General features: G+C 44.8%; 1 protein-coding gene across 3 annotated transcripts in view; it reads left to right on the forward strand.

Moving 5' to 3' along the window:
• UNC45B (unc-45 homolog B (C. elegans)) overlaps positions 1 to 10,322 on the forward strand; it is a 32,676-nt gene extending 22,354 nt beyond the window's left edge. For all 3 annotated transcript variants that reach the window (XM_006832326.1, XM_006832327.1, XM_006832328.1), the window contains 6 exons: positions 196 to 262; positions 1,678 to 1,791; positions 2,274 to 2,389; positions 3,949 to 4,066; positions 7,108 to 7,263; positions 10,062 to 10,322. In XM_006832326.1, the coding sequence (XP_006832389.1) occupies positions 196 to 262; positions 1,678 to 1,791; positions 2,274 to 2,389; positions 3,949 to 4,066; positions 7,108 to 7,263; positions 10,062 to 10,322 (832 nt within the window). The remainder of the gene's footprint in view (positions 1 to 195; positions 263 to 1,677; positions 1,792 to 2,273; positions 2,390 to 3,948; positions 4,067 to 7,107; positions 7,264 to 10,061) is intronic.
• The last annotated feature ends 2,561 nt before the right edge of the window (positions 10,323 to 12,883 follow it).

Genomic DNA, 12,883 nt, shown 5'->3' on the forward strand with positions numbered 1-12,883 from the left:
TTCAGTACAGTGTGATGAACACCATGTTGGGAGAATGCAAAGAGCTAACTAGAGCACAAGCAGTGTTCCCCCCGTCCCCCACCCCTCAGGCAGATGTACTCCTGTTCATTGTAGGGTTTGGTTGGTTCTGACTTGCTGATCTGCTGATGCTGTAGGAAGGGCTTTAAATCTTCTCCTTTCTCCTTGGTCCTACAGGGTGTTTCTGGCACTGTGTGACAATCCAAAGGATAGAGGTACCATTGTCGCTCAAGGTGGTGGCAAGGTAATTGGATGGTATAAGAGCTTTGCCATCCTGAAAGCTGTATGTGTGCATGTGTATATGTGGGTGTGTATGTGTATGCACATGTATACTCAGTCTTTGCCTGGCCCGAGGATAATGGACCCCCTGCTCAACCCAACCCAACCTCCTGGGACACGGTCACTCAGTTATCTGTGTTGTCTGTGCACATAACCCAATACCAATTTCTGCTGCTTTTTTGGTGTCAAGAAATTTACTTCCTTCCTTCCTATTAGAAGGATGCATGGTGCAAAATATAGAGAACTTGGACTTTGAAGTAGAAGACTTGAAATTGAATCCTTGCTGTGCCTTTCTTTAGCTGTGGGTAAATTACTTAAACTCTTGGAGCCACAGTCTCCTCATCTGTAAAATGGGACAACTCAGTCACATTTAAAAAAAAATTTTTACACTCATCATTTCATTGCAATGATTACAGTCTCCTCCGTGCATCACCATTCAACAGTTTTTGCTTCCATTCCCTCTGTGTGTGTTTTTTTTTGGGTGGGAGGTTGTACACAAAAACACTCAGGAATTAACAACCAAAGGGCACATTCTGCAAGCCTACCTCCTGGCTGCCAGCACTCAGTCTAGAGGCCTCAGCTGCTTTCTCTCTCCATGTCCCCATCTCTGCCTCCATCACTGGTGTCACTGCTTCTCTGGATAAAGTCCCACATTCCACTCATGCTCTTCTCCCTTGATGGTCCTAGAGTCCTTTGTTCCTGGACTGTAAGATTAACTACTCCCCTGATTTTTGTTACAAAACTTCTACCTTTACAGTTGAAATCACTCATATTTTACAGGATGTCACAAACAGTAGAGAGAAGACATTTGAAGTCTTGGTTCATAGTAAGTGTTCAAAGCTGCTGCTTTGCTTAGGTTTGGTTTAGACAGAAAGTAAATGATCAGTTTATGGATTGATAGATTTTTCCAAAAGCAGAATGCATTTTTAGGAGATAGTCTTTACATTTTTAGTTTAAAATTACATTTTTAATTATTTTCTATGATTGCTCAAGAGCAGATTACATCTTCTTTTTTTTTTTTTTTTAGTGGTTTGGGTGAAAGTTTATGGAGTACATTGATTCTCCATCCTACAATTTGTAGCCATTTTGATTTATGACCTTGATTATAATCCTCATGGTGTAACAACACTCTTCCCGCTTCCTCCCTGGGTTTGCCATTTCCATGAGTACTTCCTTCCTACCCATTCCTGCCTTCTGAGCTTTTCTCCTAGGCAAGTGCTGCCCTTTTGATCTCGTGTGGTTGATGATCCTATGGAGAGTTATTGCTCACCTTCTAGGCCTGTCTAAGGAGCTGACTGTACTTTAAGTGTCCTCCTGCTGCACCTCTGATGGAGAGGAAGGCTGGACAGAGGCTGGGTCTGACTGTGCCCTTTCTTGCAGGCCCTGATTCCCCTGGCTTTGGAGGGTACTGACGTGGGCAAGGTGAAGGCAGCCCACGCCCTAGCAAAGATCGCTGCCATCTCCAACCCAGATATTGCGTTTCCAGGAGAGCGGGTAGGTGTCTTTGGTGGGTGGAGTGGGGACCATTCCCTTGCCAACCTACCCCCAGCCTGGGAAGAGGGCATAATGCTGTCACAGAGAAGACATTATGTTCCCATCTATCTGGGTCTAAGACGCTGGGCAAAGTAAAGTAAATAATTCTGCCTTTCAGATCATTAGGAACTCTGGTAGCATAGTGGTTAAGTACTTGGTTTCTAACTGAATGGTCAGCAGTTCAAACCCACCAGCCACACCTTACAAGAATGATGTGACAATTGGCTTCTGTAAAGATTACAGCCTTGGAAACCCCATGGGGCAGTTTGACCCTATTCTGTAGGGTTGCTACAAGTGGGAATTGGTATAGTGGCAGTGGTTTGGATAACTGTGAATATTAAATCAGACAATGTGTGTGAAAATGCTTTGGAAATGTTAAAGCTTGGCACCTCCGGGTGTAAGGGTATGGGGATGAGTAACAGGACCCCACCTGACCTTCACAGGTATATGAGGTGGTACGGCCCCTGGTGCGTCTCCTGGACACAGAAAGGGATGGGCTGCAGAATTATGAGGCGCTCCTGAGCCTCACCAACCTGTCTGGGCGGAGCGACAAACTCCGGTGAGTAGGGCGGGGTGGAGGGAGAGCCATCCCATAAAGTGGTTGAAATTCCACCTACATCTTGTACTACAATTGCTCCCCTCTGAGGACAGTAGTTAAGGCAGTGGGTAGGAACCCCAGTCAGAGGGATGTGTGTCAACACTGGGAAAGACCATGAAGGAAGGTTCTGAAGCCAAGAGAGGCTGTGACGAGATTTCTTTTCTTTTTAACATAGTAATGAATATAACTAAGGAGCTTCAGTAGTGTAGTGGTTAGGAGTCAGGCTGCTAGTCTCAAGGTCTCAAAACTACCAGCTGTTCCATGGGAGAAAGATGAGGCTTTCTGCTCCCATAAAGATTTATAGCCTTGGAAACCCTACACAGGGTCACTATGAGTTGGAACCAACTCCAACAGCACATAACCACCACTAATAAACATAACTGGGTAGATGAGTGGGGATCAAGCATGTTCCTTCTTAGAAGCAATGGTGTGTATTGAGTTGGGATTCTTTTGGTTGCAAGTGGTTGAAATCTCAATTCCCAGAGGACAGCTATCAAAGGCCAGAGAATCAGCTTTGATGAACACAACAAAACAAAACATTCAAAACAGCAAAACCAGTTGCCTTTGACTTGGCTCGAACTAATGGCAACGCCATATCAGAGTAGAACTATGTTCCACAGGGTTTCAACTACTGTGATTTATCAGAAGTAGATCATCAAGTCTCTCTTCCAAGGTGCCTTTGGGGGGATTCAACCACCAACCTGTTATTTAGTAGCTGAATGCTTAACTGTTATTGCCTCCCAGGGGCTCCTTGATGAGCAGATGCGTTCTTACTTGAAATGTTTCTCAGGTGTGGAAGCTAGATTGATACATTCCATCAGTTTCCATATTCCTGTACCTAGTAAATGTGGAGACCACATTTGCTCCTATTTGTCTGGTTCTAAGACCCATGTACTTTCTAGAAAGCCTACACTGGTTTACTGTTTTCAGTATTCACTTATCTATTTCATTCTATTGTTCATTTAATCTTACATTCAACAAATATTTAAAAAAATAAATTAACAGCACTAAAAATTCAACCTAAACTGGCTTAATCAGAATGGGAATTGATTGCTCATGAAAATAGTGATCCAAATTCAGGTGTGGCTTGATGCAGGGGTTACAATGCTGGTCCAGGCCCTAAGTCTTTCTGACTCTCCTCTTCTTTTCCTTTCTCTCACGGTCACAAGGATGCCTTCAGACTTCTCCTCTCATCTTCTTAGCTTCATGTCCAGCAAGAAAAAGAGAGAAAAAAATAATTTCCTTTCTCCAACAATAATAATTTAAACTTTCCCAGTTGTGTGACGTGGCTCATCTCAGAACTCATTGCTGTGTCTAGGATGCTGGGATCTGTCATTTAGTTTGTTTATTTCCATGGGTGCCCCTCCTGGAGCTGAGAGAGGGGTCAACACCATTCAAACCAAGCTGGCTGAGGGTGTGAGGAGGACACCACTCGAAAGGGGTGGAGAAACAAGCCCTGAGTAATTGAAAACAACACATGTTCACTCTAGCTTCTATTTCACCACCCCTTCTCTCCACAGGCAAAAGATCGTGAAAGAGAGGGCTTTGCCAGACATTGAGAACTACATGTTTGAGAATCATGACCAGCTGCGGCAGGCGGCCACAGAATGCATGTGCAACATGGTGACCAACAAGGAGGTAAGGGGTGGGGTCCAAGGCATAGAGATTCAGCCAGAGGTCAGGGCTAGGATGACGTCAGGGGTTATTACAACAAGATGGCATTTTTCCAGAGAACCCCAGAATCTCTGAATCTTTTTGCAGTTACAAAGCCCCTTTCTATACAAAAGGATCTCTGGTAGCGTAGTGGTTATGAATCGGGCTGTGAATCTTAAGGTCAGCAGTTCGAAACTACCAGCTGTTCAGGGGGAAAAGATGAGACTTTCTGCTCCTGTAAAAATTTACAGCCTCGGAAACCCTGTACAGGGTTGCTATGAGTCGGAACTGACTCCACGGCACATAACCACCCTCACATTCCTATACAAAGGAGACAAGAGAAAGCATACAAATTAATATTATCTTTAGTTGGGACTTTGAACCCAAAGCATTGGGCTGAATCTTTAAGGTGAAGGTGATATTTCTCTATTTTAAAGTCATCAAGTTGACTTTGGCCTATGGCCACTCCATGTGTCAGAGTAGAACTGTGCTCCATCACATTTGCAATGGCTACTTTTTCAGAAGGAGATCACCAGGCCTTTGTTCTGAGTGCCTCTGGGTGGACTTCAGCCTTTTGGTTAACAACCTGACATGTTACCATTTGCACCACCTGGGAACTTCTATGTTACTTCTTGTTGTTAGGAGCCCTTGAGTAGGTTCTGACTCAAAGAACCTCTTAGTGACTGTATGCTCAACAGAATGAAACACCACCCGATCCTGCACCATCCTCTCAACTGACCCATTGGTCCTACCACTGTGTCAACCAATCTCTTTGGGAGTCCTCCTCTTTTTTTAATGACTGACCCTCTACTTTACCAAGCATGATGTCCTTCTCCAAGGACTAATTCCCCCTGACATGTTCAAAGAACGAGAGATGAAGTATCACCATCCTTGCTTCTAGGGGCTTTTCTAGCTATACTTCTTCCAAGACAGATTTATTTCTGGCAGTCCATGGTACTTTCAATATTCTCCTCCAGCACCATAATTAAAATACATTGATTCTTCTCAGATCTTCCTTATTTGTTGCCCAAATTTCACATGCCTATGAGGTGTGGCACTGTGAGTTAATGCGTCAGACTGCAAAGCCATTTGAACCTCAAGGTTGACAGTTCAAGCTCACCAGCTGCTCCTCAAAAACCCTATCCAGAGTCGCTATGGGTCGGAACCGACTCGATGGCACTTAACAACAACAACATGAGGTGATTGAAAATATCATGGCTTGGGTCAGGTGCACCTTAGTCCTCAAACTGTTATCTTTGCTCTTGAACACTTTAAAAAGATCTTTTGCAGCAGACTTACCTAATACAATACGTCATTTGATTTCTTGATTGCTCCTTCCATGAATGTTGATTGTAGATCCAAACAAAATGAAGTGTTTGACAACTTCAATCTTTTCTCTGTGTGGGTTATGAGTTGGGCTGCTAACTACAAGATCAGTAGTTAGAATCTACCAGCTGCTCCATGGGAGAAAGATGAGGCTTTCTACGCTCATAAAGATTTGCAGCCTCTGAAACCCTATACAGGGTCAATATGAGTTGGAACTGAAATGCTGACCAGAATTTCAAATTCTCATGGACTCTAGACATTTTAGAGTCATAGATGATGAATGATGGCTGAAACCATTGCCCTGAGATATTCTTTAAACCTTAAACCAAAAATGTCTTCCCAAGTCTTCTTAAATACCAAACAATAGTCTAGCTTAACTAGTAAAAAAAAAATGTCTGCCTTAAGCACTGTGATTTTTTTTTTTTTTTTTTTTTAAGGTTTTTATTGTGGATTGAGTGAAAGTTTACAGGGCAGATCATCAGTTTTACATTCAACACATTCAACAAATCATACACTTTGTTTCATTACCATGATTATAATCCCCTCCATGTACCATCAGTCAACAGTATTTTTCTCTATTAGCTTTAGCTCTTTTTTTTTCAAAAACACTCAGGCATATATAGTAATTTATACCACCAAAGGGCACATTCTGCAAGTCTGCCTCCTGGCCGCCAGCTCTTAGTCCCTCTCTTTCCATGAATCTAGAATCCTCAGCTACCATGAATCAGAAGTAACTTGACCGCACTTTACAACAACCCTTCTGTAGTCTGTACCTGCCTTCTCTCCCTGCTGTCGGTAGCTGAAAGCAAACAGAGGTAGTAGGACCACCATCCAGGGGCCCCTTATTCTCTTTAACTTTTTAAAAACTTTTTATTGTTATTTGAGTGAAATGTGCAGAGCAATTAGTTTTCCATTCAACAATTCATACACTTTTTGTTTCATGACATTGATTGCAACCCCCACAAGATAACAAAACTCTTCTCTACTTCCTTTCTGTGTTTTCCATTTGCCTTCATTCTTCTTTCCTATCCATTCCTGCCTTCTGAGCTTTAAATCCCTGGGCAAATGCTGGCCTTTTGGCCTCCTGTGGTTGATTGTTCTAAGGAGTGATATCTCCCTGGTGTTGCTGTTCACCCTGTAAGCCTTTCTGGTGTTTGACTGCAAGTTGAGTCCTGGGCATGAGTTCAGTTCCAGGCCTGAAGAGTGACCAAGGGCCATAGCCTTTGTCCTACCAGTTAGGGGTTCTACCGCTCTTTGTCAGACTTGTAAGGTTGGTCATTTTTTTATGCATACATATATTAATTTTGAGTTTTATTCCCCATTTTTCTTCTAGTCTATCTAGGACCTTTTAGTGTGATCTCTTTCAGAGTGGTCAGCAATGGTAGTCGGGCACCATCTAGTTCTTTTGGTCTTAGATTAATTGTTTGGATTTCTTGTTTCCATGTGCCTTTGATTTTCTTCACTCTTCTTTGGTCCAGATAGAGACTCTAACATTTTAGCAGGAGAAATTTCTAGTCCCATTCATATCTAGATTTCAGGGAGGAGAGGTGGCATGAGGAAGCTGCTCACAGAAAAGCTCTGGGGGATTCTGGGTTAGAATGCAGGGCATCAGATACATCTTTCTGTTTTCAGGCTGGGCAGTGGTTTTCTCCAAGTCGTGTAGCTGACTCCTTGGCTGTCATCTTTCACTTCTCCCATAGGTGCAGGAGAGGTTCCTGGCTGATGGGAACGACCGGCTGAAGCTGGTGGTGCTGCTTTGTGGAGAGGATGATGACAAGGTACAGAATGCGGCTGCTGGAGCCCTGGCCATGCTGACAGCAGCACATAAGAAACTCTGCATCAAGATGACTCAAGTGGTGAGAGTTGCGGCAATGAGGGGCTGGGTATGCTATAGGGACCTCCCCATTCTCAGCTCATACTGACCTTCCAGGGGTTGCCTGTTCCTACAACTTAACAATAATAACAGTAATAACAACAACAGTGGCTACCTCAGGGGGGTACCTGAGCCCCCAAAAGAAATGTGAAAGGGATGGGAATACCATAGGGACCTTGTGGCTTGATGAAGAGGGTGCAGGTTCTCCTAAGTAGACATGATGGCCAGGGCCTATGGTGAGATTATGGTCATCCCAGCAGGTGTGATGGGAGATATGGTGTGTAAAATGAAACTTTGCTTATTTCACCAAACTGAACTTAATTGAGTTCGTGGACCCCCATCTCTACTGATGGTAAAAAATGTATATTTGGCAACTCACATTTATTCAACTCTGGTTTAGAGACAGACTCCTTTAGATAGCTGTTTAATGGTTCTCTTTACACACAAGTGTGTGTGTTCTCTAAGTTCCAAGGGGTCTTATGTTGTCACAGCCCAGAGGAAGGGTAGCTCTCTGCTGAATGTTTTGCATTCTCCTTTGTCTTTGGCCCTAGAGCCACGGGTCTCAAACTTTAATTTGTCTAAGAAACTCCTGGAGAACTTAAAACACAACTTCCCTGAGTATTCTGATTCTGTACATTGGGGATGAGGTGCTTTTGATTTGGGGTTTACTCTTTGAAAATGCTGGCCTAAAAGCAGTATCAGCTGAAGTAACTGTGGTTGCCCAACTGTGGTCAGCAGGTCTACGCAGGACACTCTGTGACGCCTTGCTCTTACTGTGCATCAGACATTGTCCTATGTGTTGATGTCTATCAAGTCATTTAATCTTCCCGTCACCTTTATTAGATGCATATTATTATAGTATCCTGTTTTACAGATAAAGAAGATGCAAGAAGATCACACAACTAGTTACTTGGGGAGGGATTGGAATCCTTCAGGATTTCTGGTCCACTCCTGGTCACATCTTTGTTCTTCCTGAGGGTTTCGGAAATCTCAGCTCATTTCCCACTCACACAGTAGGACCCTGGGGACTGTATGAGGCTTCCTGGGCCCATCATCTTAGAAACCTCCTTTGGTCATTGGGGCCATGGTGGGTATTGAATACCTCTGCAGTCTCATATCACTAAGTTATTCCTGGGGATGCTGCGCTCCGTTCTTCCTTCTCTGGAACCCTCTTTCCAGCCCCTAAAGACTCATCCAGGAGGATGGGCACTGGGCTCATTATTAGCTTTCTATAAACATTGAAACTTTCCAAGAATCCTTCCACAGCCAGCTGAAGTTTCATTTCCTTTAAGATAAGCAACTCAGTGAAAAGTTTACCTAAAGTTACATAGATGTTCAGAGGCAAGAATTCCATTTTCCTCCCCTCTCTGTGTCTCCATTTGAGAGCAATGTATAGAAATCTATCCATGATGACAATGGAGGGTGAGGATAACAAGTACAAGGAATCATCAAGGGGAAAATCCTGGGACTAGAGTCTTAATGATTATCCCTGTCTACTTCCTTCGAGGCCAAGATGGCCAAACTTCTCTCATACTTCGGACATAGTGTCAGCAGGGACCAGTAGCTAGAGAAGGATATCATGTTTGGTAAGGTGGACGGTCAGAGAAAAAGAGGAAGAACCCCAACGAGATGGATTGGCCAAGTGGCAGCATCAATGAACTCAAGTGTGGCAACAGTAGTGAGGTTAGCCCAGGATCAGGCAGTGCTTCGTTCTGCTGTGCATAAAGTCGATATGAGTTGATACCGACTCAATGGCCCCTAACAACAACTTCCATGTGTTGGGCTCTTACTTTGCTCCAGGCCCCATTTTCAACTCTTTCAATTTATCAAACCATCACAGTGTTCTGAGGTAGGTGTAACAGATGACAGATGAGGCTCCTGAGGCTAGGAGAGATTAAATAATTTACCTAAGGTCATGTAGTTGGTAAGTAGCTGAGCTTGGACTGAAATACTGGTCTCTCTGACTCTGAAACCTATTCTACTCTGCCTGGCACCAGTTGGTGGGGTGTATGACTAGAAAGGCTAATGCTGTTGTATTTGGATGCAGATCTCTGCTGGTTTTCATTCCTTCTCTCTCATACCATATGTGTCCACTGAGTGATATAAATCAAGTCTCCAGGCTCTAGGCCCAGCTCCATCTTTGTCTTTGGGCTGATCAGTGTCTCGCCCCTCCACACCCAGTGGTTGGACTTCTTGCTCATCTGCACAGTGAGGGGTGGAGGAGAGGGAACATTAGTGATTGCAATTGAAGTCAAGGCAGGAGGGCTACATGCCTGCAGCTCATATCTCAAAGGGCACCTGGGTTGGCAGAGGCAAGCATTCCGCATTGTGCCCAGGGTGAGAATGCTTCTTTTTCAACACCCTCCCTCCCTATTCCACTGAAGTATGCAGTGGGTCTGTTCCTGCCCTTTGCAAGCCACAATCAATGGATAGGCAGATGTTTTTCCTCTATTACTTATCAGATATGTGACCACAAGGAAATTGCTTCCCTGTCTTGTCCTCAGTTCCTCTACTAATCAAATGAAAGGGCTGGGATTATTTCAAGTTTCTTCTAGTTCTCTGATTCCTGCTCTGGCTCTGGTAAGAAGAGGGGCATCTCCCAGTTTAGCTAGTCCCAAGGGGCTTAAGTACACATGTGTTGAGTACCAGACTCCGATAACCAGACTATTGAGGGCCCAGGATCTGTATCTGGCCAATGCTTCCTATGTATCTTGTCTCCTGTCTCCTTCCTCTGTCTCCCTAACGATTCCTGCAATCCTCTTTTCCCTACTCTCTCTCCAGACAACCCAGTGGTTGGAGATCCTACAGCGGCTTTGTCTGCATGACCGGCTGTCAGTCCAGCACCGGGGCTTGGTCATCGCCTACAATCTGCTGGCAGCCGATGCTGAACTGGCCAAGAAGCTGGTGGAAAGCGAGCTGCTGGAGATTCTGACAATAGTGGGCAAAATGGAGCCAGATGAAAAGAAGGAAGCTGTGATTCAGACTGCCCGAGAATGTCTCATCAAGTGCATGGATTATGGCTTCATCAAACCTGTGTCCTAGACAGGGGTGTATAGGGTCTGGGACTGGTCCTGTATTGTACAGAGACCTGAACTAGCTACTCTTGTATCAGCTCAGCTAGGGATCAATGTAAAGGGAAGGTCTGGTTGTTTCCTGAGTTGTCCTTTGCCCTGAAACAGTTGGGATGTTTCACTGGTTTTCCTACTCCCTGTCTCCTTCCCATCTGTTCTACTCCAGAAATCCCTAGGATAATTTTCATTTGTGATTAGAAGACAAGTTTGATGATTCTTTCTGTATCCACATTGAATTCCGTGATGGATGTTTTTTATATTCTTGAAAATGGATTGGTAAAGATGGAGTCAAACCCACCAGCTGCTCCTCAGAAACCCTCTACAGGGTTGCTATGAGACAGCACTTAACAACAATGACAACATTACAACAACAACAACAAAACAACATTAGAGTAGGGAGCTGTACTTCAACAGTCCTGGTGTAGTGCTGTAGGATAAGCACTGGACTGTTTACTGCAAAGTCAGCAGTTCAAACCTACCACATACTCCATGGACACCCTATACAAGGTGACTATGAGTCAGAACTTAACAACTTCAACAGGTTAGGGAGGGGATTAGAGAGATGGTGAGGAAGCGCAGTTCAGACTTGTAAACTCCCCCAAAAAACATAGTCATCTCTGCTTCATTATGTCTAGGAGACTTAGCGTCCTTGTCAGGAGAGTTGGTATGAGGAGAAACATCCATTCACCTGTGCTTTAAAGGGGCTGAGGAAGGTGGGGAAGGAGGGTGCCCAAGGAGCTCCCAAGGTTCTACCTAGTCTCCCCGCTCCCCCACCCCAGGTGTGGGTTCCTTTCTGGTAAGGTCTGCTCTTCCCTCCCTGGTCTTCTTCTTGGGCCTGCAGGGTCATACAAACAGGACCACCAGCACTGATCCTTGCATGTCTCGAGTGCCTGGAGAGTATTTGCATGTTCAATTTTGTTTTCTCTGAACCTTAACACTAGTGCTCACCACTGTCAGTAAAAAAAATCCTACTGCCCTAGTGGGCTAAGATGCCTTAGAGGCAGCAAGAAGAAAAGGAGTGAGGGAAACTACATTCTTAGTGAGTGTGTGTATGTATGAGAGAGAGAGAGCGTTAGACTGATACGATTTCTACCGCATCCCAACTTATGGTGTAGTGGGTTATGCATTGGGCTGCTAACCACAAGGTTTGAATCCACCAGCTATTCTATGGGAAAAAGATGAGACTTTCTGCTTGTGTAAAGATTTATTGCCTCAGAAACCCTATACAGGATCTCTGTAAATTGAAATGAAGTCAATGGCACACACCAATAATGACTTGGAAGTCTTTGTAGAACAGCATGATTGGCTGGTGTGAGCAGGACTCAGATTAACCTACAGAGCACCAGTGTTCCATAACTGAGATCCACCTAGCTCTTGTAGGTACCAGTCCCCAGAGGATGAGACCTGAGGGAAAGGAGACTTCCTTTCCTATCTATCCATGGAGTCCTGGTGTGGCACAGTAGGATAAAGCACTGGACCACAAGGTTGGTTTGAACCACAAGGTCTGTGGTTCAAACTCATTAGCCACTCCTTGGAAACCCTATCCAGGATCACTATGAGTTGGAACCGACTCGATGGCATTTAACAACATCTATTCATGGTGGATGTGGTACTAGAAAGGAATCCTCAGATGGGCGTGGAGGCAGGAGGTGCTGAAAGTTGGGCTGCAGATGGGGAAAGTGCTTGAACTCAGTTTAGTATAAGTTGGACTGTTTATATGGATTTAGTAGGGTTTTTTTTTGGTAAGCTACACACCCCAGGACACCCACCTGCTTAAAGAGATAAAGAATAGTTTCTATGACATTCTGTCTTCCTCCGTTCAGTCTCTTAGAATCCTGCCAGTATGCTTGGGGACTGTACCTCCACAGAATTTTAAGTGTAGCTATGTTTTCATGTGACACTCTTGCTGCAGCGTGATTCCTTTATATCTGACAGTAGAGAAACATCCGTTCACCAGAATTTAAGAGCACTGAGACAGGCCAGAGGAGAGTGCCCAGGACACAAGTAGTTGGGGCCCAGAAGAGACTGAAGGCTCCAAGGATCTTCTAGGTGATACTTACTCCCATGTTCACTGTTTCAAGCCAGCTTCTACGCAGCCTGCTCCTGGTCCCCTTTGGTCCCCTGCATCTGTGCAGTCCAGTGGCTCCATTTTTTTTCAGTTCTCTGGCACCTGCCACCCTGGGGCATTTGGGCTAGGTGGGGTATAGAAGGGGCATAAAGTGGACCATTCACTGGGAATGTCTCTTTTCTCAGGCTGGGCAATGTGCACTGTGGGATCCAGCAGGCTGGGGTGAGCAGTGAAGAACGACCTGGGGGTCTTGCAGTGCAGGCCAGCTGGGGTGCTAGGTGAGCTCAGGTGGGTGAGAGGAAAGGTGGGCAGTTCTTTAGGGGTTTTCTCTGTGCATCTGAGCAGGAGAGAGGAACTCTGGGTGTTCTTTGAAACTGTCCTCCACTGGAGCTGGGTGGACAGGCTGTGGGCATGTCTCTTGGACTTCTCTCAGAGGAGGACAAACCACCCAGGGCAGGGTGTGC

Source organism: Chrysochloris asiatica, unplaced genomic scaffold, assembly GCF_000296735.1.
Source record: "Chrysochloris asiatica unplaced genomic scaffold, ChrAsi1.0 scaffold00007, whole genome shotgun sequence".
In the NCBI taxonomy this organism is placed as follows: Eukaryota; Metazoa; Chordata; class Mammalia; order Afrosoricida; family Chrysochloridae; genus Chrysochloris; species Chrysochloris asiatica.